Consider the following 26,427-nt stretch of genomic DNA (forward strand, 5'->3'; position numbering starts at 1 on the left):
AGAGTTCTATGATTTCTGGTCTTACATTTTGATCTTTAATCCATTTTGAGTTTATTTTGGTATATGGTGTTAGAAAGTGTTCTAGTTTCATTCTTTTACATGCGTTGACCTCTTTTCCCAGCACCACTTGTTAAAGAGATTGTCTTTTCTCCATTGTATATTCTTGCCTCCTTTGCCACAGATAAAGTGTCCATAGATGCGTGGATTTATCTCTGGGCTTTCTATTTTGTTCCATTGATATATATTTCTGTCTTTATGCCAGTACCATACTGTCTTAATGACTGCAGCTTTGTAGTATAGCTGGAAGTCAGGCAGGTTAATCCCTCCAGTTCCATTCTTCTTTCTCAAGATTGCTTTCACTATTCGAAATTTTTTGTATCCATACAAATTGTGAAATTATTTGTTCTAGTTCTGTGAAAAATACCAATGGTAGCTTGATAGGGATTGCATTGAATCTATAGATTGCTTTGGGTAGTATACTCATTTTCACTATATTGATTATTCCAATCCATGAACATGATATATTTCTGCATCTATTTGTGTCATCTTTGACTTCTTTCATCAGTGTTTTACTTTTCTTTATATAGGTTTTTTTTTTTTTTCTTTAGGTAGATTTATTCCTAAGTATTTTATTCTTTTCATTGCAGTGCTGAATGAAATTGTTTCCTTAATTTCTCTTTCTGTTTTCTCTTTGTTAGTGTATAGGAATACAAGGGATTTCTGCATGTTAATATTATATCCTGTAACTTTGCTACATTCATTGATTCGCTCTAGTAATTTTATGGTAGCCTCTTTAGGGTTTTCTATGTAGAGGATCATGTCATCTGCAAACAGTGAGAGTTTTACCTCTTCTTTTCCAATCTGGATTCCTTTTAGGTCTTTTTCTTCTCTGATTTCTGTGGCTAAATCTTCCAAAACTATGTTGAATAGTAGTGGTGAAAGTGGGCACCCTTGTCTTGTTCCTGACTCTAGGGGAAATGCTTTCAATTTGTCACCATTGAGGATAATGGTTGCTATGGGTTTATCATATATGGCTTTTTTTATGTAGAGGTATGTTCCTTCTATGCCTGCTTTCTGGAGGGTATTTTTTTTTTTTTATCATAAATGGATGTTTAATTTTCTCAAAGGCTTTCTCTGAATCTACTGAGATACTCATGTGGTTTTTATCTTTCAGTTTGTTAATGTGGTATATCACATTGATTGATTTGTGAAGTTTGAAGAATCCTTGCATGCCTGGGATAAAGCCCATTGGGTCATGATGTATGATCTTTTTAATATGTTGTTGGATTCTATTTGCTAGAATTTTATTAAGGATTTTTGCATCTATGTTCATCAGTGGTATTGGCCTGTAATTTTCTTTTTTTGTGGCATCTTTGTCTGGTTTTGGTATTAGGGTGATGGTAGCCTCTTAGAATACATTTGAAAGTTTACCTTCCTCTGTAATTTTCTGTAAGAGTTTGAGTAGGATAAGTGTTAGCTCTTCTCTAAATTTTTGGTTGAATTCAGCTATGAAATCATCTGATCCTGGGCTTTTGTTTGCTGAAAGATTTCTGATTACAGTTTTGATTTACATGCTTGTGATGTGTCTGTTAAGATTTTCTATTTCTTCCTGGATCAGTTTTGGAAGGCTATACTTTTCTAAGAATTCGTCCATGACTTCCAAGTTGTTCATTTTATTGCTATATAGTTGCTGTGGTAGTCTCTTATGATCCTGTGTATTTCTTTGTTGTCTGTTGTGATTTCTCCATTTTCATTTTCAATTGTTTTTATTTGATTCTTCTCCATTTTTTTCTTGATGAGTCTGGCTAATGGTTTGCCTATTTTATTTATCTTCACAAAGAACCAGCTTTTAGCTTTGTTGATTTTTGCTATTCTCCTTTGTTTCTTTTTCATTTATTCTGTGCTAATTTTTATGATTTATTTCCTTCTACTAACCCATGGGTTTTTCATTTCTTCTTTTTTCTAGTTGCTTTAGGTGTACATTTAGATTTTTTATTTGATTTTTCTCTTGTTTCTTGAGGTAAGGTTGTATTGCTATGAACCTTCCCCTTAGCACTGCTTTTACAGAATCCCATAGGTTTTGGGTTGTCATGTTTTCATTCATTTCTGTGCATATTTTTATTTATTTATTTTTTTATTTTTTTCTATGATTTGTTGTTTATTCAGAAGCATGTTGTTCATCCTACTATATTTGTATTTTAATAGTTCTTTTTTCCTGTAGTTGACATCTAATCTTACCGCATTGTGATCAGAAAGATGCTTGAAGTTATTTCAATATTTTTGAATTTACAAGGCTAGATTTGTGTTCCACGATGTGATCTATGCTGGAGATGTTCTGTGTGCACTTGAGAACAAGGTGAAATTCATTGTTTTGTGGTGAAGTGTCTTATATATATCAATTAGGTCTAACTGGCCCATTGTATCATTTAAAGTTTTATTTCCTTGCTAGTTTTCTGTTTAGTTGACCTATCCATAGGTGTGAGTGGAGTATTAAAGGTTCCCACTATTATTGCGTTACTGTTAATTTTCCCTTTCATACGTATTAGCCTTTGCCTTACATATTGTGATGCTCCTATGTTGGGTGCATATATATATTTATAATTGTTATATCTTCTTCTTGGGTTGATCTTTTTGATCATTATGTAGTGTCCTTTGTCTCTTTTCAAGGCCTTTGTTTCAAAGTCTATTTTATCTGATATGAATATTGCTACTCCTGCTTTGTTTTGGTTTCCCTTTGCATAAAATGACTTTTTCCAGCCCTTCACTTTCAGTCTGTATGTGTCCCTTGTTTTGAGGTGGGTCTCTTGTGGACAACATATATAGGAGTCTTGTTTTTGTATTCATTCAGCCAGTCTTTGTCTTTTGGTTGGGGCATTCAACCCATTTACATTTAAGGTAATCATTGATGAGTATGATCCCATTGCCATTTACTTTGTTCTTTTGAGTTCAAGTTTATATACCTTTTCTTTGTTTCCTGTCTAGAGAAGATTCTTTAGTGTTTGTTGAAGAGCTGGTTTGGTTGTGTTGAATGCTCTCAGCTGTTGTTTGTCTTTAAAGCTTTTTATTTCTGCTTCATATTTGAGTGAGATGCTTGCTGGGTACAGTAATCTGGGTTGTAGATTTTTCTCTTTCATTCCTTTAAGTATGTCCTGCCATTCCTTTCTGGCCTAAAGAGTTTCTACTGACAGATCAGGTGTTATCCTTATGGGAATCCCCTTTTGTGTTATTTGTTGTTTTTTCCTTGCTGCTTTTAATATTTTTTCTTTGTGTTTGATCTTTGTTAATTTGATTAATATGTGTCTTGGAGTGTCTTGCTTTAGGTTTATCCTATCTGGGACTCTCTGGGTTTCTTGGACTTGGGTGGCTGTTTCCTTCCCCATGTTATGGAAGTTTTCAACTATTATCTCCTCAAGTGTTTTCTCATGGTCTTTCTTTTTGTCTTCTTCTGGGATTCCTATGATTTGAATGTTGGGTGTTTAACATTTTCCCAGAGGTCTCTGAGGTTGTCCTCATTTCTTTATTTCTTTTTTCCTCTCTGCTTCATTTATTTCAACCATTCTATCTTCCACCTCACTTATCCTATCTTCTGCCTCAGTTATTCTATTGTTGGTTTCCTCCAGAGTGCTTTTGATCTCAGTTGTTGCATTATTCATTATTGATTGACTCTTTTTCATTTCTTTTATGTCCTTGTTAAACATTTCTTGCATCTACCCAATCCTTATCTCTAGTCTATGTCTCTGTAACTCCATTTTATTTTCAAGATTTTGGATCATCTTTACTGTCATTATTCTGAATTCTTTTTCAGGTAGACTCCCAATCTCCTCCTCTTTTGTTTGGTTTGATGGGCATTTTCATGTTTCTTTACCTGATGACTATTTCTATGCATTTTCATTTTGTTTAGATTGCTCTGCCTGGGGTGTGCTTGAAGTTTGTGGTTCCCCTTACTTGTGGAGGTTGCTCCCTGTGGGTGTGGTTGGACTAGTGGTTTGTCAAAGATTCCTTGCTAGGAAAGCTTCTGTCTGTGTTCTTGTGGGTGGAGCTTGATCTCTTCTATCTGGAGCACAGTGTAGTGTCTGGTAGTGAGTTCTGAGGTATTTATGGGTTTGGTGTGACTTTGGGCAGCCTGTATTTTAATGCTCAGGGCTATGTTCCTGCTTTGCTGGAGAATTAGTGTGGTATATTTTGCTCTGGAACTTGTTGGCTCTTGGGTGGAGCTTGGTTTCAGTGTAAGTATGGAGGCTTTTGAATTAGTTCTTGTTGATTAATGTTCCCTGGAATCAGGAGTTTTCTGGTCTTCTCAAGTTTTGTATTTTAGCCTGCTGCCTCTGGCTTTTAGTCTTATTCTTACAGTAGCCTCAATTCTTCTAAATCCATACAGCACAGATGATAAAACATCTAGGTTAATGGAGAAAATATTCTCCACAATGGGGACAACCAGAGAGGTTCACAGAGGTACATGGAGAAGAGAAGAGGTAAGAAGGAGGTAGAGGTGACCAGGAGAAGAGGGGGAATCAAAAGGGAGAGACCAGTCTAGCTGATAATCAATTCCCTATGTGCTCTCCACAGTCTGGAACACCCAGAGAGGTTAATGGAGTTACATAGAAAAGAGAAGAAGAAGGAATGAAATAGAGGTGGCCAGGAGGAGATGAGGGGGAGTCAAAAGGGGAGAGACCAGTCTAGCCGTAATCAGTTCTCTAAGTGTTTTCCACAGCCAGAAACACCCAGAGTGATTCACAGAGTTAAGTAGAGAAGAGAAGGGGGAGGGAGGAGATAGAGGTGACCGGGAGCAGAAAAAGGAGAATCAAAAGGGGAGAGAGCAATCAAGTCAGTAATCACACCCTTAAGCAAAATTGGGTATTGAAGATTGGATTCTTAAAGGTACACAACTGATAACAAATACCCAAAAGGAAAGATTAAAAATCTAGAGTAGATGTTAGATTATCAAAAGACAATAATAAAAATATACAACAAATTCAATCACAAAAATCATAAAATATATATTTGAAATTTACTTTAAAAATAAGGTTGTTTTTTTAATTAATTTTATTTTATTTTTAAACTTTACATAATTGTATTAGTTTTGCCAAATATCAAAATGAATCCATCACAGGTATACATGTGTTCCCCATCCTGAACCCTCCTCCCTCCTCCCTCCCCATACCATCCCTCTGGGTCGTCCCAGTGCACCAGCCCCAAGCATCTAGTATCGTGCATCGAACCTGGACTGGCATCTCGTTTCATACATGATATTTTACATGTTTCAATGCCATTCTCCCAAATCTTCCCACCTTCTCCCTCTCCCACAGAGTCCATAAGACTGTTCTATACATCAGTGTCTCTTTTGCTGTCTCGTACACATAGTATACTAACGCATATATATGGAATTTAGAAAGATGGTAACAAAAATAAGGTATTTTTTGCAAGGACATAGTAGGTTATAAAAATGAAAATTAAAGGAGTAATAAAGAACTTAAAAATAAAAAGATAATAGTAAAAATATATCTAGGAATTTCTCTGGAACTGTTGAGGGCAGTGTGGGGTCAGTTCAGTTTCAGATAGTTCCCTATTTCAGCTTATACATCTTCTCAAGGTTTATGGGCCCCTTCCAATGCTTGGTCAATGCTAACTACAGATTTTTAATCTGTTGCATCTGTCACTTCCAGACCAGTTCCCTCTTCTTTATTTTGGCTTCCTCTGTTTGCAAGTCCCTTCAGTGTCTAATTTCCACCCATTCTCAGTGGGGCAAAGGTGGTCACTTATTTAGGCTCACATGTTCAGTTGTGCTTTGGAGGGAATAACACTGGAAACAAATATCTCTGGCGTGTGCGTGGAGTTCTCACAGTGTATGAACCACACTGGGTTTGCCCCAGCTCACGGCACCTGTGCTTTCCTGTTCTACACTGCTCAGGCTCCAGGTTGCTGTACTGGGGAACTATCCAAAATGGGCCCTGGGATGCATGCACTTCCCAGGTCTAAGCTGCTCAGGTTCAGGTTCTTGGGTACTCCACAAAGGCACAGACTCGTTTGGCCATGTGTTTTGTGCTCTTCCCAGGTCCGAGGAGGTCAGGTGACCTGGTACTTGGCGAACTCACTGTCCCAAGTGGGCTGTGCATCTTAATCACCTCCCCGGTCCTGGCCACTCAGTTTCCTGAATGCACAGCAATAGTGCTGTCTCAGGTGTGCCATGTGTCTCCTCTGGGGAGCTGATCTCAGGCCACGACCCTTCTGTCAGATGTCAAGTGCCCAGGATCCCAGTGAGATTTGGTTAGCAACATGGAGCTTCCTCATAGTTTGGTGGTGGATGCCATCTCTGGTTCTGAGATTGCCCCTTGCCTTCCAGTTGGGGTTGTTGCCAACCTGCCTCTCTTCCTCTGGTGGGGGGGGGATGGGCCAGTTTGCAGCCAGCTAGCTCTCCTTTGGTATTCGCTCAATCCTTGGTTTGGTGAGCAGACAGCGTGCACCTTAGGTTAGAGCTTTTTGCAAGGAAAGTTCTCTCTCTCTCTTTTTTTTCTTTCTCTCTGGCTTTCCCACAGTTTGGGTTGCTTTGTTATGTTAGCACACTCAGATTGTCCTCAGGGCATTCAGGCCTGGTCCTTACCCTTAGCATGCACCCCGTGCCTCCCTGTTCAGCCCCCACTCACTGATGGCGGACGCAAGCATCTGGGCTCCTTCTCCACTGGGAGTTGCAGTTAGCCACATATTCTGTGTGTGTGTGTGTGTGTGTGTGTGTGTGTTTCCTCCTGGTTATGTTGCATTCTGAGATTCAAAAACTCCCCACAGACCCACTGGTAAGAGGGTTTCCTGGTATTTGGAAGCTTCTACTCCTTCACGACTCCCTCCCCAGGACAGGTCTCCCCATCCATAACTCTTATGTCTCTCTTATTGTCTTTTATATTTTGTCCTACCTCCTGTCAAAGAGAATGGGTTTCCTATCTAGGTGCCTGGTGTCCTCCTCCAGCATTCAGAAGTTGTTTTGTGGAAGTTGCTCAGCATTCAAAGGATCTTTCAATGAATTTTGGGGGAGAAAGTGGTCTTCCCGTCCTATTCCTCTGCCATCTTAGGCTTTCCTCTATTTACAGTCTTAGTAATCATTTTTGTACTCCAAAAAACCTTTGTTTATGTGGGTTAAATCTATTGGTAGCTACCATATTAAAAATTCAAACTGATAATTTGTAAAAATAGGTATTAATTCATGTGAATGTTGCAATAAAGAACTTACTACTTGGTAAAATAAATAACATGTATTTCTAAAAATAACTTTTTCAAAAATAGAAAAAAAGAATAGTTAAATCTTTTATATTTTTAAAATCCCTTTTATTAGAGTTTAATAGAAGATAGCTGAATATTTTTTACTGCTTCTCCATTTAATATATTGTGATAGCACATGGCATGACCTTCTGGAATACTCTGCTCTATTCTAATAAAAAAGAGTAAAAAGTGCAAATACTCAATATTAATATAGAAGTAGTTTTCTCTTTTTAACACCCTTGAAAGACCTTGGGGACTCACAGAATTTTTCCCAAACCGCATTCTAAAATCCTGCTTTATAGTAACCATGGAAAGAATACTAAGATAGTATAAGCCAAAACCAAATAGCTGAGGAAAAGTAGAACACTGAAAATGTTTAATCCAACCCCTCCAATAAATTGGAATAAAGCAACAAAGAACAGAGAAAACAAAAAAAACAAACAAATGCTATAAAATTATAGATATAATTACAACTGTATCAACAGTTACCTTAAATATAAAGAGCTTAAACTAACATTTGAAAGACAAATATTTTAAAACTATTACAATAGGGCAAAGTGTTTTTATTCAGTATTCTTGCCTTGAGAACCCCATGAACAGTACGAAAAGGCGAAATGATAGGATACTGAAAGAGGAATTCCCCAGGTCAGTAGGTGCCCAATATTCTACTGGAGATCAGTGGAGAAATAACTCCAGAAAGAATGAAGGGATGGAGCCAAAGCAAAAACAATACCCAGTTGTGGATGTGATTAGTGATAGAAGCAAGGTCCAATGCTGTAAAGAGCAATATTGCATAGGAACCTGGAATGTTAGGTCAATGAATCAAGGCAAATTGGAAGTGGTCAAACAGGAGAAGGCAAGAGTGAACGTCAACATTCTAGGAATCAGCGAACTGAAATGGACTGAAATGGGTGAATTTAACTCAGATGACCATTATATATACTACTGTGGGCAGGAATCACTTAGAAGAAAGGGAATTGCCATCATCGCCAACAAAAGAGTCCAAAATGCAGTACTTAGATGCAATCTCAAAAACGACAGAATGATCTCTGTTTGTTTCCAAGACAAACCATTCAATATTAGAGTAATCCAAGTCTATGCCCCAACTAGTAACACTGAAGAAGCTGAAGTTGAATGGTTCTACGAAGATCTACAAGACCTTTTAGAACTAACACACACAAAAAAAGATGTCCTTTTCATTATAGGGTGTCGGGGTCCAGCCCTGGTGGATCCAGGGAATTCAAAGCGGGGACGGCATCAGCGAGGATCAGGAAACAACTGCTTAATTAAACGTTAATTAAGGATATAAAGAGTGGTGAAATAAGGATAGCTCAGCGAAGAAATTCAGTAAAGAAAAGAGGCTGAATAAAATTCCAAAGCAGGGAATTTATGTCACCTACGAAAGCCTCAAGCATCCTCCCGTTCTCCCGAAGGAGAGGAGACACTAAGGCCTCCCCAGTCAGATCTTAGAAGCCCAGGCAAAATTAGCAGGCTTGACGAGCTTCCCCACCTCAGAGGAAAAATTCAGCCAGAAGGAGAAAGAAAGAACGACATGGGGAGACCAAATTTTGGTGAAAAAAAGGACGTACTTTATTTTCCAAAGTAGTTTTATACCTTAAGTTGTGCATAGAGGATCATGGGGGAAGAGGTAGAGTCATGCAAGGACAGCAGTTCCTGATCCTAATCGAAGCAAGGCTTTCAAACTTATCATATGCAAAAGTTTAGGTGATTTACATCATCTTCTGGCCAGTAGGCCTGTTAACATTTTAAGAAACTTATTTTTCTCTAAAGGTGATTATTCTAAAGTCAGGCGCCAGCTTCCAAAAAGCATTGGATAAAGTTGCATTCCTATAGGGCAAAGGTGAGGTGGGCTCAATCAAGAAAAGAATTAACTCAAGTGTCCAAGGTTACAAACATTGAGGCTACTACTTACATTTCTATACACCAAATGTATCAATCAATACACTGCAAAGGACACAGTAGGTAAGGGATATGGAGACTTAGCAGCAAACATTGGCCCAACAAGTGAAAAACCCTTCACCAATACAATTTCTAATCAATCTTTTAACTGCTCAAAGGAATCTGTATTTAGACAGTTTAGAACATCTCATGCCTCTCACAGTTGGGAGACTCTAAACACTCACATGTGGCCGGAAAAACCTATTCAGGCAGGCTAGAGGATTTCCAAAGGAATTTGTAGGTTGAAACACTGTCACACCCAGGAATTATTAACTGAAGCTGTAAGTTAATTCTTTTTTCATAGAGAGGTAGTGGGGGACAGCCCCCCGTAAAGTCAGAGGTATAGGTGAGAGCACAAAGCAGAAAGTAGGCAGACTCTGGTTTTGGGGGTAGATGCTCGAGAATTTCCAGGGGGACTCCTGAGGCTCGATCCTACCTTTGTGTATGCCGAGCCTCCTCCCTCATGACCTTTGCCACGAGTGGAGTTCCTCAGGCCAGCTCCCGGCAATAGGGGACTGGAATGCAAAAGCAGGAAGTCAAGAAACACCTGGAGTAACAGGCAAATTTGGCCTTGGAATATGGAATGAAGCAGGGCAAAGGCTAATAGAGTTTTGCCAAGAAAATACACTGGTCATAGCAAACACCCTCTTCCAACAAGACAAGAGTAGACGCTATACATGGACATCACCAGATGGTCAACACCAAAATCAGACTGATTGTATTCTTTGCAGCCAAAGTTGGAGAAGCTCTATACAGTTAACAAAAAGAAGACCAGGAGCTGATGGTGGCTCGGATCATGAACTCCTTATTGCCAAATTCAGACATAAATTGAAGAAAGTAGGGAAAACCACTAGACCATTCAGGTATGACCTAATCAAATCCCTTATGATTCTACAGTGGATGTAAGAAATAGATTTAAGGGACTACATCTGATAGAGTGCCTGATGACCTATGGACAGAGGTTCGTGACATTGTATAGGAGACAAGGATCAAGACCATCCCCATGGAAAAGAAATGCAAAAAAGCAAAATGGCTATCTGAGGAGGCCTTACAAATAGCTGTGAAAAGAAGAAAAGTGAAAAGCAAAGGAGAAAAAGAAAGATATAAACATCTGAATGCAGAGTTCCAAAGAGATCTCTTCAAGAAAATTAGAGATACTAAGGGAACATTTCATGCAAAGATGGGCTCGATAAAAGACAGAAATGATATGGACCTAACAGAAACAGAAGATATTAAGAAGAGATGGCAAGAATACACAGAAGAACTGTACAAAAAAGATCTTCAGGACCCAGATAATCACAATGGTGTGATCAGTCACCTAGAGCCAGACATCCTGTAATGTGAAGTCAGGTGTGCCTTAGAAAGCATCACTATGAAAAAAACCTAGTGGAGGTGATGGAATTCCAGTTGAGCTATTTCAAATCCTGAAAGACAATGCTGTGAAAGTGCTGCACTCAATATGCCAGCCAATTTGGAAAACTCAGCAGTGGCCACAGGACTGGAAAAGGTCAGTTTTCATTACAATCCCAAAGAAAGGCAATGCCAAAAAATGCTCAAACTACCAAACAATTGCACTCATCTCACACGCTAGTAAAGTAATGCTTAAAATTCTCCAAGATAGGCTTCAGCAATACGTGAACCGTCAACTTCCAGATATTCAAGCTGGTTTTAGAAAAGGCAGAGGAACCAGAGATCAAATTGCCAACATCTGCTGGATCATGGAAAAAGCAAGAGAGTTCCAGAAAAACATCTATTTCTGCTTTATTGACTATGCCAAACCTTTGACTGTGTGGAACACAATAAACTGTGGAAAATTCTGAAAGAGATGGGAATACCAGACCACCTGACCTACCTCTTGAGAAACCTATATGCAGGTCAGGAAGCAACAGTTAGAACTGGACATGGAACAATACACTGGTTCCAAATAGGAAAAGGAGTACATCAATGCTGTATATTGTCACCCTGCTTATTTAACTTATATGCAGAGTACATTATGAGAAATGCTGGGCTGGAAGAAGCACAAGCTGGAATCAAGATTGCTGGGAGAAATATCAGTAACCTCAGATATGCAGATGAAACCATCCTTATGGCAGAAAGTGAAGAGGAACTAAAAAGTCTCTTGATGAAAGTGAAAGAGGATAGTGAAAAAATTGGCGTAAAGCTCAACATTCAGAAAACGAAGATCATGGCATCTGGTCCCATCACTTCATGGGAAATAGATAGTGAAATAGTGGAAACAGTGTCAGACTTTATTTTTTGGGCTCCAAATTCACTGCAGATGGTGATTGCAGCCATGAAATTAAAAGATGCTTACTCCCTGGAAGGAAAGTTATGACCAACCTAGATAGCATATTGAAAAGCAGAGACATTACTTTTCCAACAAAGGTCCGTCTAGTCAAGGCTATGGTTTTTCCTGTGGTCATGTATGTATGTGAGAGTTGGACTGTGAAGAAAGCTGAGCACCGGGGAATTGATGCTTTTGAACTGTGGTTTTGGAGAAGACTCTTGCGAGTCCCATGGACTACAAGAAGTTCCAACCAGTCCATTCTAAAGGAGATGAGCCCTTGGTGTTCTTTGGCAGGAATGATGCTAAAGCTGAAAGTCCAGTTCTTTGGCCACCTCATGCGAAGAGTTGACTCATGGAAAAGACTCTGAGGCTGGAAGAGATTGGGGTCAGGAGGTAAAGGGGATGACAGAGGATGAGATGGCTGGATGGCATCACCAATTCAATGGACATGAATTTGAGTGAACTCTAGGAGTTGGTGATGGACAGGGAGGCCTGGCATGCTGCAATTCATAGGGTCGCAAAGAGTCGGACACGGCTGAGCAACTGAAGTGAACTGAAGTGTTTTTATGAGTTATACTTTATATATGAAGAAACAGAGATTAAAATTGTGAAGATAAGGAAAGATGCCTCATGTATAACTGAAGCTAAGCAGTGTTCAACAACCTGAATGACTCTTAGAGATAGTAAGCATGCCTATGTGCTATGATGCTTTAGCTGTCCAACTCTTTGAGACTCGGTGGGGATTCTCCAAGCATACTGGAGTGGGTTGCATTTCCCTACTTCACGGGATCTTCTGAACCCAGGGATCAAACCTGCCTTTCTTATGTCTCCTGCATTGGCAGGCAGGTTTTTTACCTCTGGTGCAACCTGAGAAGGCCTGGCTGGAAAAAACAAAAGCCTCAGACAAAAGCTTTGTTTTTTATATAAAAGTACATTTTCATTTGTATGAGGTTCAAAGCAGAAAAAAATTGACTTTGAGATAGAATATTGTTTACTACTTGCGGTATAGACTAGGAAGGAACATGAAAATACCTTATAAGTTACTAGAAAGTTACTGTATTCTTACTCATTTTGTGATTATAGAGGTATATACATAAACAAAAACAACATCTGGTATATATTTATGATACTGATGCAGTTGTATGTCATTTGTTGTAAAATAAATAAATTTCTTAAAAGAAACTGTGGTGGTCAGGAAAACCATTAAATATGTCATTTATCTTTAACAGCTTTGGCAGTTAAGTGAAACTTGTCATTTGTCATTTGAAGAAAAAATGGAAATTAAATCTTGGACAGTGATAACAAAAAAGACTGAAGAGATTGCAATATAAGAGGTTTAAGGCTATTGTATTGATCCAAGGAGGATATAGATTTTGAATAAACAGATTGTTATGCATATTAAAAAATTTAGGTTAGAGGGACATATAAAAGGTATAATGTCTTGACCAGTAGAGTAGGAAACAAAGAAAATGAAGAAAACATGTTTTAATAAAGTGCAGGGAAGATGAAATAAATGGGCCAATAAAAATGTATGGTATATGAAAGATAAAATTGTAGAATAGGTCAAAATGTATCATATCACAATAAACATAAATAGATAAAATTCATCTGTTGCAAGACAGATACCTCTCAGATTGGTGCAAGTCCCTAGGATTTTGGAGGATGCCTTTTTATATCTTAGAAATGAATATATCATTTGAAACACACTAGCATTATTACTATTTAATATTTATTCCATGCCCTCAAAAATAAATAAATAACAGATTTTATGTCAACAGTTATATACTAACTTTTGATTTATTTTTCTTGTAGTCTGATCTCAGCCATGAAATGGAATCTGATATGATAGATGTGGTAAGTGGCCTACCAAGATTTTGTTTTCTAAAATAAAATATTTCACATATACTATATTCTTTTTAATATTCAGTTCAGTTCAGTTCAGTTGCTCAGTCATGTCCGACTCATTGTGACCCCATGAATCGCAGCACACCAGGCTTTGCTGTCCATCACCAACTCCCGGAGTTCACTCAAACTCACGTCCATCGAGTTAGTGATGCCATCCAGCTATCTCATCCTGTGTCATCCACTTTTCCTCCTGCACCCAATCCCTCCCAGCATCAGAGTCTTTTCGAATGAGTCAGCTCTGTGCATGAGGTGGCCAAAGTACTGGAGTTTCAGCTTTAGCATCATTCCTTCCAAAGAACACCCAGGGCTGATCTCCTTTAGAATGGACAGGTTGGATCTCCTTGCAGTCCAAGGGACTCTCAAGAGTCTTCTCCAACACCACAGTTCAAAAACATCAATTCTTCGGAACTCAGCTTTCTTCACAGTCCAACTCTCACATCCATAAATGACCACAGGAAAAACATATCCTTGACTAGAAGGACCTTTGTTGGCAAAGTAATGCCTCTGCTTTTCAATATGCTATCTAGTTTGGTTATAACTTTCCTTATATCAGAATACCCAATATTTTTTTCAATTTATTTATTTTAATTAGAGGCTAATTACTTTACAATATTGTATTGGTTTTGCTATACATCAACATGAATCCGCCACGGGTGTACACATGTTCACAATCCTGAACACCCCTCCCACCTCCTTCCCCATACCATCCCTCTGGGTCATCCCAGTGCCCCAGCCCCAAGCATCCTGTATCCTGAATCAAACCTGGACTGGAAATTCGTTTCTTATATGATATTATACATGTTTCAATACCATTCTCCCAAATCATCCCCCACCTCCCTCTCCCACAGAGTCCAAAAGACTGTTCTATACATCTATGTCTCTTTTGCTGTCTCGCATACAGCGTTATCATTACCATCTTTCTAAATTCCAAATATATGTGTTAGTATACTGTATTGGTGTTTTTCTTTCTGGGTTACTTCACTCTGTATAATTGGCTCCAGTTACAACCACCTCATTAGAACTGATTCAAATGTATTCTTTTAATGGCCGAGTAATATTCCATTGTGTATATATACCACAGCTTTCTTATCCATTCATCTACTGATGGACATCTTGGTTGCTTCCATGTCCTGGCTATTATAAACAGTGCTTCGATGAAAATTGGGGTACATGTGTCTCTTTCAGTTCTGGTTTCCTCAGTGTGTATGCCCAGCAGTGGGATTGCTGGGTCGTATGGCAGTTCTATTTCTAGTTTTTTAAAGAATCTTCACACTGTTCTCCATAGTGACTGTCCTAGTTTGCATTCCCACCAACAGTGTAAGAGGGTTCCCTTTTCTTCACATCCTCTCCAGCATTTATTGCTTGTAGACTTTTGGATCGCAGCCATTCTGATTGGCGTGAAATGGTACCTCATTGTGGTCTTGATTTGCTTTTTCTGATAATGAGTGATGTTGAGTATCTATTCATGTGTTTGTTAGCAATCCATATGTCTTCTTTGGAGAAATGTCTAGTTATTTGGCCCATTTTTTGATTGGGTAGTTTATTTTTCTGGAATTGAGCTGCAGGAGTTGCTTGTATATTTTTGATATTAGTTGTTTGTCAGTTGCTTCATTTGCTATTATTTGCTCCCATTCTGAAGGCTGTCTTTTCACCTTGCTTATAGTTTATTTTGTTGTGCAGAAGCTTTTAATTTTAATTAGTTCCAATTTTTTTATATTTGCTTTTATTTCCAACATTCTGGGTGGTGGGTCATAGAGGATCATTCTGTGATTTATGTCGGAGAGTTTTGCCTATGTTCTCCTCTAAGAGTTTTATAGTTTCTGGTCTTATGTTTAGATCTTTAATCCATTTTGAGTTTATTTTGGTATATGGTGTTAGAAAGTGTTCTAGTTTCATTCTTTTACAAGTGGTTGACCAGTTTTCTCAGCACCACTTGTTAAAGAGACTGCATTTTCTCCATTGTATATTCTTGCCTCCTTTGTCAAAGATAAGGTGTCCATAGGTGCATGGGTTTATCTCTGGGCTTTCTATTTTGTTTCATTGATCTATATGTCTGTCTTTGTGCCAGTACCATACTGTCTTGATGACTGTGGCTTTGTAGTAGAGCCTGAAGTCAGGCAGCTTGATTCCTCTAGTTCCATTCTTCTTTGTCAAGATTGCTTTGGCTATTCGAGGTTTTATGTATTTCCATACAAATTGTTAAATTATATGTTCTAGCTCTGTGAAAAATACCGTTGGTAGCTTGTTAGGAATTGCATTGCATCTATAGTTCTCTTTAGGTAGTATAATCATTTTCACTATATTGATTCTTCTGATCCATGAACATGGTATATTTTTCCATCTATTAGTGTCCTCTTTGATTTCTTTCACCAGTGTTTTATAGCTTTCTGTATATAGGTATTTAGTTTATTTAGGTAGATATATACCTAAGTATTTTATTCTTTTTGTTGCAATGGTGAATGGGATTGTTTCCTTAATTTCTCTATTTTCTCATTATTGGTGTATAAGAATGCAAGGGATTTCTCTGTGTTGCTTTTATATCCTGCAAGTTTACTGTATTCATTGATTAGCTCTAGTAATTTTCTGGTGGAGTCTTTAGGGTTTTCTATGTAGAGGATCATGTCAACTGCAAACAGTGAGAGTTTTACTTCTTCTTTTCCAATTTGGATTCCTTTTATTTCTTTTTCTGCTCTGATTGCTGTGGCCAAAACTTCCAAAACTATGTTGAATAGTAGTGGTGAAACTGAGTAGCCTTGTCTTTTTTCTGACTTTAGTGGAAATGCTTTCAATATTTCACCATTGAAGATAATGTTTCCTTTGGGTTTGTCATATATAGCTTTTATTATGTTGAGGTATGTTCCTTCTATTCCTGCTTTCTGGGGAGTTTTTATCATAAATGGATGTTGAATTTTGTCAAAGGCTTTCTCTGCATCTATTGAGATAATCATATGTCTTTTATTTTTCAATTTGTTAATGTGGTATATTACATTGATTGATATTGAAGAATACTTGCACCCCTGGGATAAAGCCCACTTGGTCGTCGTGTATGATCTTTTTAATGCATTGTTGGATTCTGATTGCTAGCATTTTGTTAAGGATTTTTGCATCTATGTTCATCAGTGATATTGGCCTGTAGTTTTCTTTTTTTGTGACATCTTTGTCAGGTTTTGGTATTAGGGTGATGGTGGCCTCATAGAATGAGTTTGGAAGTTTACCTTCCTTTGCAATTTTCTGGAAGAGTTTGAGCAGGATAGGTGTTAGTTCTTCTCTAAATTTTTGTTAGAATTCAGCTGTGAAGCCGTCTGGACCTGGGCTTTTGTTTGCTGGTAGATCTGATTACAGTTTCAATTTCCGTGCTTGTGATGGGTCTGTTAAGATTTTCTGTTTCTTCCTGGTCCAGTTTTGGAAAGTTGTACTTTTCTAAGAATTTGTCCATTTATTCTACATTGTCTATTTTATTGGCATATAAAGGATGATAGTAGTCTCTTATGACCCTTCGTATTTCTGTTGTCTGTTGTATTTCTGTGTTGTCTGTTGTATTTCTGTGTTGTCTTTTGTGATGTCTCCGTTTTCATTTCTAATTTTATTGATTTGATTTTTATTCCTTTGTTTCTTGATGAGTCTGGCTAATGGTTTGTCAATTTTATTTATCTTTTCAAAGAACCAACTTTTGGCTTTGTTGATTTTTGATTTATGGTCTCCTTTGTTTGTTTTGCATCTTATTTCTGCCCTAATTTTTAAGATTTATTTCCTTCTACTAACCCTGGGGTTCTTCATTTCTTCCTTTTCTATTTGCTTTAGGTGTAGAGTTAGGTTATTTATTTGACTTTTTTCTTGTTTCTTGAGGTATGCCTGAATTTCTATGAACTTTCCCCTTAGCACTGCTTTTACAGTGTCCCATAGGTTTTGAATTGTTGTGTTTTCATTTTCATTTGTTTATATGCATATTTTTATTTCTTTTTTTATTTCTTCTGTGATGTGTTGTTTATTCAGCAGTGTGTTGTTCAGCCTCCATATGTTGGAATTTTTAATAGTGTTTCACCTGTAATTGAAATCTAATCTTACTGCATTGTGGTCAGAAAAGATGCTTGGAATTATTTCAATTTTTTTGAATTTACTAAGGCTAGGTTTATGGCCCAGAATGTTATTTGTCCTGGAGAAGGTCCCGTGTGTGCTTGAGAATAAGGTAAAATTCATTGTTTTGGGATGAAATGTCCTATAGATATCAATTAGGTCTAACTGGTCTGTTGTATCATTTAAAGTTTGTGTTTCTTTGTAAATTTTCTGTTTAGTTGATCTATCCATAGGTGTGAGTGGGGTATTAAAGCCTCCCACTATTATTCTGTTATTTTTAAATTCCCCTTTCATACTTGTTAGCATTTGTCTTACATATGGCAGTGCTCCTATGTTGGCTGCATATATATTTATAATTGTTATATCTTCTTCTTGGATTGATCATTTGATCCTTATGTAGCGTTCTTCTTTGTATTTTTTCACAGCCTTTGTTTTAAAGTCGATTTTATCTGATATGAGTATTGCTACTCCTGCTTTCTTGTGATCTCTGTTTCCATAGAATATCTTTTTCCAGCCCTTCACTTTCAGTCTGTATGTGTCCCCTGATTTGAAGTGGGTCTCTTGTAGACAACATATATAGGGGTCTTGTTTTTGTATCCATTCAGCCAGTCTTTATCTTTTGGTTGGGACATTCAACCCATTTACATTTAAGGTAATTATTGATAAGTATGATCCCTTTGCCATTTACTTTATTGTTTTGGGTTCAAATTTATACACCGGTTTTTTTTTCTCCTGTCTAGAGATTATCCTTTAGCATTTGTTGGAGAGCTGGTTTGGTGGTGCTGAATTCTCTCAGCTTTTGATTTCTCCTTTATATTTGAATGAGATCTTTGCTGGGTACAGTAATCTGGGCTATAGGTTATTTTCTTTCATCATTTAAGTATGTCTTGCCATTCCCTCCTGGCCTGAAGAGTTTCTATTGAAAGATCAGCTGTTATCCTTATGGGGATCCTCTTTTGTGTTAGTTGTTGTTTTTCCCTTGCAGCTTTTAATATTTGTTCTTTGTGTTTGATCTTTGTTAATTTGATTAATATGTGTCTTGGGGTGTTTTACCTTGGGTTTATCCTGTTTGAGACTCTCTGGGTTTCTTGGAATTGGGTGATTATTTCCTTAGCCATTTTAGGGAAGTTTTCAACTATTATCTCCTCAAGTATTTTCTCATGGTCTTTCTTTCTGTCTTCTTCTTCTGGGACTCCTATGATTCTAATGTTGGAGTGTTTAACACTATCCTGGAGATCTCTGAGATTGTCCTCATTTCTTTTAATTAATTTTTCTTTTTTCCTCTCTGATTCATTTTTTTTCTACCATTCTGTCTTCTACTCCACTAATCCTATCTTCTGCCTCTGTTATTCTGCTATTTGTTGCCTCCAAAGTGTTTTTTTTTAATCTCATTTATTGCATTATTCATTATATCTTGACTCTTTTTTATTTCTTCTTGGTCCTTGTTAAACCTTTCTTGCATCTTCTCAATCCTTGTCTCCAGGCTATTTTTCTGTGATTCCATTTTTATTTCAAGATTTGGTTCATTTTCACTATCATTATTCCTAATTCTTTATCATGTAGATTCCCTATCTCTTCCTCTTTGGTTTGGTTTGGTGGGCATTTATCCTGTTCCTTTACCTGCTGGGTATTCCTCTGTCTCTTCATCTTGTTTATATTGCTGAATTTGGAGTGACTTTCTGTATTCTGGCAATTTGTGGAATTCTCTTTATTATGGAGTTTCCTTGCTATGGGTGGGGTTTTATTGGTGGCTTGTCAAGGTTTCTTTTTTAGGGAAGCTTGTGTTCGTGTTCTGTTGGGTGGAGCTGGATTTCTTCTTTCTGGAGTGCAATGAAGTGTCTAGTAACAAGTTATGAGATGTCAATGGTTTTGAAGTAACTTTTGGGAACCTGTATGTTTAAGCTCAGAGCTGTGTTGCTGAAGAATTTGCGTGGTATGTCTTGCTCTGGAACTTGTTGGCCCTTAGGTGGTGCTTGGTTTCAGTGTAGGTACGGAGGCATTTGATCAGCTTCTATCAATTAATGTTCCCTGGAGTCAGGAGTTCTCTGATATTCTCAGGATTTGGACTTAAGTCTCCTGCTTCTGGTTTTCAGCCTTATTTTTACAGTAGTCTCAAGACTTCTCCTTATATATAGCACCATTGATAAAACATATAGGTTAAAAATGTAAAGTTTCTCCACAGTGAGGAACACTCAGAGAGGTTCAGAGTTACATGCAGAAGAGAAGAGGAAGGAGGGAGTTAGAGGTTACCCAAATGAGATGAAGTGGAATCAAAAGAGGAGAGAGAAAGTAGTCACTTCATTATGTGCTCTCCACAGTCTGGACCACTCAGAGATGTTCATGGAGTTATACAGAGAAGAGAAGAGGGAGGAAGGACACAGAGGTTGCCAGGAGGATAAAAGGGGGGAATGAAAAGGAGAGAGACAGATCCAGCCAGTAATCAGTTCCCTAAGTGTTCTCCACCATCTGGAACACACAGAGATTCAAAGAGTTTGGTATAGAAGAGAAGGGGGAGGGAGGAGACAGAGGCGACCTGTTGGAGAAAAAGAGTCCAAAGGGGGAGAGAGCAGTCAGGCCAGTAATCTCGCTCCCAAGTAAAAATGGGTACTGAAGATTGTGTTCTTAAAGGTACAAAATTGATAACAAATACCAAAAAGCAAATATTAAAATTCTAGAGTATAGGTTGGATTTTCAAAAATACAGTATTAAAAAAAAGAAGAAAAAAAAAGGCACAGAAATATATATATATATATATGAAGTTTGCTTTAAAAAACTTTTTTTGAAAAGTAATAGTAGATTATAAAAATGAAAATTAAAGGAGTAATCGGGAACTTAAAATTTTAAAAAAAAGTTTAAAAAAAAGAAAAAAAGAATGATCATAAAAATAGTAAAAATATATCTAGGACTTCCTCTGGTGGTGGTGTGGGCAGTGTGGGGTCAGTTCATTTTCAGATAGTTCCTTGGTCTGGCTTATATTTCTCAAGATCTATAGGCCCCTTCCTATGTAGTCGGTACTAACTACAGGGTTTTAATCTATTGCACCTGTCACTTCCAAGGCGGTTCCCTCAGTTTTACCTTCTTCTGTTTGCTGATCTCTTCAGTTTCTGATTTCTGCCCTGACACAAGGGGTGCTATGGTGGACACTTTTTTTTTTTTTTAGGCTCACTTGTTTAGTTGCACTGTGGGGAGAGAGGGACGCTGCAAACAAATTACACTGGCGTGTGCTCGCAGTGTCTCAGCCACACTGGGCCTGCCCCCACTCACGGTGCGTGCACCCTCCCTGCCCACACAGTTCAGGCTCTAGGTTGCTCCCACGGTAACTGTCCGAGGCCGGCCCTGGGCTTCATGCACCTCCCAGGTCTAAGCCTCTCAAGTTCAGGTACTCAGGTAGTCCTCATAGGCACAGACTCCATTGGGCCTCCGTTTTGTGCACTTCCCAGCTCTAAGGAGCTAGGGTGATGAGGTGTTTGGTGAGCGCAGTCACTGAGACTTATTGCCTCTCCCATCCCTGCTGCTCGGTTTTCTGGGTGTACAACTGGCACACCTTCTCAGGCAGATGACTGTCCAGAACCCCAAGAAGTCTTAGTTAGCAAAGAATCCTGCTTGCAGTTAGGTAGATAATGTCTCTCTGGGGCTGCAATTGCCCCCTTCCGGCTCTGGTTGCCTGTCTCCGGAGGGGGATGGTCTGCAGCCGACTGGTTCTGTTCAGCCCTTTGTTCTGTGTGCGGACCTGGTGGTGTCTTAGGGCTTTTCACGTGGTAGCTATCCCACAGTCTGGTTTGTTAGCCCAAATTAGTTCGCTCTGATTAGCCTTGGGGCATTGAGGCCCGATCCTTACTCTAAGCAATGCAGCCCGCGCCTCCCTGCCCAGCCCCCGCTTGCTAGTGGCAGGTGTAGGCGTCTGTGCTGCTTCTCCTCTGGGGGAGTTACCATTGGGCTCGTAATCTGTGGGTTTTAATTATTTACTTATTTTCCCTCCCTATTATGTTGCCCTCTGTGCTTTCAAGGCTCACCACAGACTCGGCAGTGAGAGTGTTTCCTGGTGTTTGGAAACCTCTCTTTTTAAGACTCCCTTCCTGGGACGGAGCTCCGTCCCTCCCTCTTTTGTCTCTTTTTTTGTCTTTTATATTTTTCCTACCTCCTTTCGAAGACAATGGGCTGCTTTTCTGGGTGCCTGATGTCCTCTGCCAGCATTCAGAAGTTGTTTTGTGGAATTTACTCGGCGTTTAAATGTTCTTTTGATGAATTTGTGGGGAAGAATGTGGTCTCCCCGTCCTATTCCTCCGCCATCTTAGGACTGCCTCCTAGAATACCCAATAATTATATTTTGTTTAGTACACTGCAGAAATGTATAAATATATATATATATATATACACTATATATATGTATATATGTGTGTGTGTGTGTGTTTATTGAATGTTTAAAGCGTATTTTCTTTATAGTTTTGTCACACAATTTAAGTTTTCCAGGTAGCTCAGTGGTAAAGAGTGTGCCTGCCAGTGTAGGAGGCACAAGTTTTATCCCTGGGCCAGGAAGATCCCCTGAGGAAGAAATGGCAACTCACTCCAGTATTCTTTCCTGGAGAATCCCTTAGACCAAGGAGCCTGGTGTGCTACAGTCCATAGGATTGCAAAGACTTTAACTCAACTGAGTACGCATGCATACACACAGTTTAAATTGGATGAAGTCAGGAAAAATTAAATATTTCTTACAGAATATAATATTCTAAAATGTGAGACAAAAACCTATAAATTAATTGAAAATGTATAATTATAATGGGCAAATATAAGCATCTTTATTTCAACATATTGTTAAACATAAACAAAAAATAGTTGCTTTATTCACATTTCTGATTTGGAATGCTGCTGCTGATGATGCTAAGTCACTTCAATCATGTCCGACTCTGTGTGACCCCATACATAGATGGCAGCCCACCAGGCTCCCCAGTCCCTGGGATTCTCAAGGCAGGAGCACTGGAGTGGGTTGCCATTTCCTTCTCCAATACATGAAAATGAAAAGTGAAAGTGAAGTCACTCAGTCGTGTCTGACTCTTAGTGACCCCATGGACTGTAGCCCTCCAAGATCCTCCATCCATGGAATTTTCCAGGCAAGAGTACTGGGGTGGGGTGCCATTGCCTTCTCCGTCTGATTTGGAATATTCTTCCTCTGAAGAATAATTTATTTGTGTGTCATTTTCTTTTGGCAGAGACTACCACTATTCTTTGGTATTTTTTAAGAGAAGAGGCCTTAATATACTTAATAAGTCAAAGTTATATGAATTTATATGTGTCAAATATTAGCAGAAAGAAATTCATCTTTGTAAAACTCAACTCTTTGGGAAATGTTTTTTCCTCAGTAAGTCCCAGTGAAAGAAACTTTGTGCCTACACCTAATTCCTTGGGTATCTGTGTTTGTGTTTGTTTATAAAAAAACATGATAGTAGTCTCTAGAATTACAGAGTGCCTGAAGTATTTCAGATATTGCTGAAACAATTATAATTAATTAATTATATTTCTTCCTTTCTATATCAGTCTGATATTCGTTTGAAGGATGTTTAAGAGGTTCAGTCATAAAATTGTAAATATTTAGGAGTAGTTTTTTAGCTTTTGTATTTTGTTTGCTGCTTGGCAGTTGTTTCATGCCAAAAGTGGAATACTAATTCCCATTTTTAACATATGGCACAAGAGAAGAGCATTCTGCCTTAAAAATTACCTCCATTTACTGTTTGCTGATGTTTAAATGTAATTTATTTGGCTTTACAATGTGTTCCTTTTCAGAATGAAAATGTCCCTGTGGTATATAAAATGTTAAACAAGTTCACAATTTTCTTTTAAGTGCAAGAAAGTTTTGGGTATCCTTTTGAAAAATAGACTTTTGGTGAAGCCAAGTTGAAATAAAGCATGAGAACATTGAGTCCATAAAGGGAAAAACTAGAGAAGAAGATGAGAAAAGCAGGCTGCTTGCCAGTTTTTCCTAGGGACAAGAGACTTTTCTCTTGAAGCATTTTTTTTTTAAGTTTAGTTACCTATAAACTGAGTTCAACTTCAGTAACAAACTAGGAGTCATCAAAGGTATTGTTGAAAATGAAACGACTGTATTCTGTGTCTGCTATAAGTTACCATGCATCTTTCTCATGATCAGCTCAGAGGAGGTTTTGTATTTGAGATTAGTCTTTTTCAGAAATCATGAAATAGGATTATGTCAAACATACTATTTTATTACATTCTTCTTGATTTTGTTAACTAGAAGGCTGTAGGAAAAGTATTTTGTACAGATGAAACAACTTTGAGATCTGTAATAGATATTGCTTCTTAAGTACAGGTAAATGTTTAAATATTTTTCTTAATAATGTTTTAATAAACATTCAATATGTTACCTAATGTTTTCTTTCTGACTCTGTTTTCTATAAGTATTTACCTTGCCCCCCTTACATTTTATTTTTTTGTTATCACACAGATTTTCACTTTCTAACCATTTTCATTTTCTCTTGCTCAATTTTCCTCTCTCACTGCTCATATGGGAACTGAAAATAAAGTACTTATGTGAAATATGGGAAATAATCATAGATTTGAAGAACATGGTTGTTCTTGTGCAGTTGCTTAGTTGTGTCCTACTCTGTGACTCCATGAACTGCAGCACACAAGACTTTCCTGTCCTTTACTAAATCCTGGAGTTTGCTCAAACTCATGTCATTGAGTTAGTGATGCCATCCAGCAATCTCATCATCTACCGCACCCTTCTCATCTTGCTCTCAATCTTTCCCAGCATCAGGGTCTTTTCCAATGAATCAGCTCTTTGCATCAGGTGACTAAAGTATTGGAGCTTCAGCATCAGTCCTTCCAGTGAATATTCAGGGTTGATTTCCTTTAGGATTGATTGGTTTGATCTCCTTGCTGCCCAAGGAATTCTCACAAGTCTTCCCAGCACCACAATTTGAAAGCATCATTTCTTTGGTGCTCAGTCTTCCTCATGGTCCAACTCTCACATCTGCACATGACTACTGGAAAAACCATCGCTTTGACTAGACAGACCCTTGGTGGCAAAGTAATATCTCTGCTTTTTAATATGCTGTCTAGGTTGATCATAGCTTTTCTTCCAAGGAGCAAATGTCTTTTAATTTCATGGCTGCAGTTATGGTCCACAGTGAGTTTGGATCCCAAGAAAATAAAGTCTCTCACTGTTTCCATTGATTCCCCACCTATTTGCCATGAAGTGATAGGCCCAGATGCCAAGATGTTAGTTTTTTTGAATGTTGAGTTTTAAGCCTGCTTTTTCTCTCTCCTCTTCCACCTTCATCAAGAGGCTCTTTAGTTCCTTTCTGCTTTCTGCCATTAGGGTGACATCATCTGCATATCTGAGGTTACTGATATTTCTCCCAACAGTCTTGATTCCAGCTTGTGTTTCATCCAGCCCAGCATTTAACATGATGTATTCTGCATATAAGTTTAAGATTCAGGGTGACAATATACAGCCTTGATGTAGTCCTTTCCCAATTTTGTACCAGTTCATTGTTCCATGTCCAGTTGTAACTGTTGCTTTTTGACCTGCACATAGGTTTCTCAGGAAGCAGGTAAGGCGGTCTGGTATTCCTATCCCTTTAAAATTTTCTGCCATTTTTTTATGATCCACACAGTCAAAGGCTTTAGTATAGTCAATGAATCAGGATTAAATGTTTTTCTAGAAACAGTAGAATATACAATATTATTTTAATAATATTTACTACGTATAAACACTTTTCAAAGTATTTTACACCTGAGTTGGGAAGATCCCCTGGAGGAGGGCATGGCAATCCACTCCAGTATTCTTTCCTGGATGATCCCCATGGACAGAGGAGGCTGGCGGGCTACAGTCCATGGGGTCACAAAGAGTCAGACATGACTGAACTACTAAGTATGGTAACATTTAATTTAAATAAAAATTTTTGGTAATTTTCCTACAGCAACTTTCATTTCCCCTCTTCCCACTGTAGTATTTGCATTTGCAAGTTATATAGTTGACCCTATTGTTTCATTGTTACCACTTACTCAGCTCTTTTACAACTATAATCCACTTATTCAATGAATATTTATTGAACACACATTGTATGTTATGCACTGTTTGATATACTAGGAACAAGCAAGGTACATACCTCGATCCTCACTGAATTTGAATAAACATTTAAGTGAAATGTATAGTATGTTGCACGGTGATAAGTGTTATAGAGAAAAATAAAATGAAGAAGTAGGATCAGGTGCCAGGAAGCATGACTGAATGTTAGGGATTGCCTCAGTGAAAACGTGAATTGAGTAAAGACCCTAAGAAGGAAAAGGATCAGGCTTTAAACCATGTGGCTATCTGGGAGGGTTATGTTCTAAGTAGAGAATACAAAAGGCAAAGAGTATGAGAGAGATTCATACCTTATGTATTCTAAGAATAACAAGAATGCCAATGTGATTTTAATGAGATATGGAGGGGAAAGGAAGTGGGGAGTAGACATAATCAAAGCTGAGGTCTAAGAGCAAATTGATGGAGGGGAAGATTATATATGTAGTGGGTCACTGTAAAGACTTTCCCTCAACATTTGATTATGTAAACTTTCAAACATATAAAAAAGTTGAAAGAATTATACAATAAACCTCCATATCCATTTACAAATAGCTGTGAAAAGAAGTGAAAAGCAAAGGAGAAAAGGAAAGATATAAACATCTGAATGCAGAGTTTCAAATAATAGCAAGAAGAGGTAAGAAAGCCTTCTTTAGCGATCAATGCAAAGAAATAGAGGAAAACAACAGAATGGGAAAGACTAGGGATCTCTTCAAGAAAATCAGAGATACCACAGGAACATTTCATGCAAAGATGAGCTCGAAAAAGGACAGAAATGGTATGGACCTAACAGAAGCAGAAGATATTAAGAAGAGATGGAAAGAATACACAGAAGAACTGTACAAAAAAGATCTTCATGACCCAGATAATC

At 38.0% G+C, this 26,427-nt stretch overlaps 1 protein-coding gene across 7 annotated transcripts in view; it reads left to right on the top strand.

Moving 5' to 3' along the window:
* The window catches only part of LOC147340723 (uncharacterized), a 467,968-nt gene that overhangs the window by 174,708 nt on the left and 266,833 nt on the right, over positions 1-26,427 (top strand). For 5 of the 7 annotated variants that reach the window (XM_086386242.1, XM_086386239.1, XM_086386241.1 and 2 more), the window contains one exon: positions 13,307-13,348. The exons of the other annotated variants lie outside the window; for them this stretch is intronic. In XM_086386242.1, coding sequence (XP_086242368.1) covers positions 13,307-13,348 — 42 coding nt within the window. The remainder of the gene's footprint in view (positions 1-13,306; positions 13,349-26,427) is intronic. 7 annotated transcript variants of the gene reach the window in all.

The sequence above is a fragment of the Bos grunniens genome, chromosome X (assembly GCF_055505025.1).
Source record: "Bos grunniens cultivar Pamir isolate PY7600 chromosome X, Bosgru_T2T1.0, whole genome shotgun sequence".
NCBI lineage: Eukaryota > Metazoa > Chordata > Mammalia > Artiodactyla > Bovidae > Bos > Bos grunniens.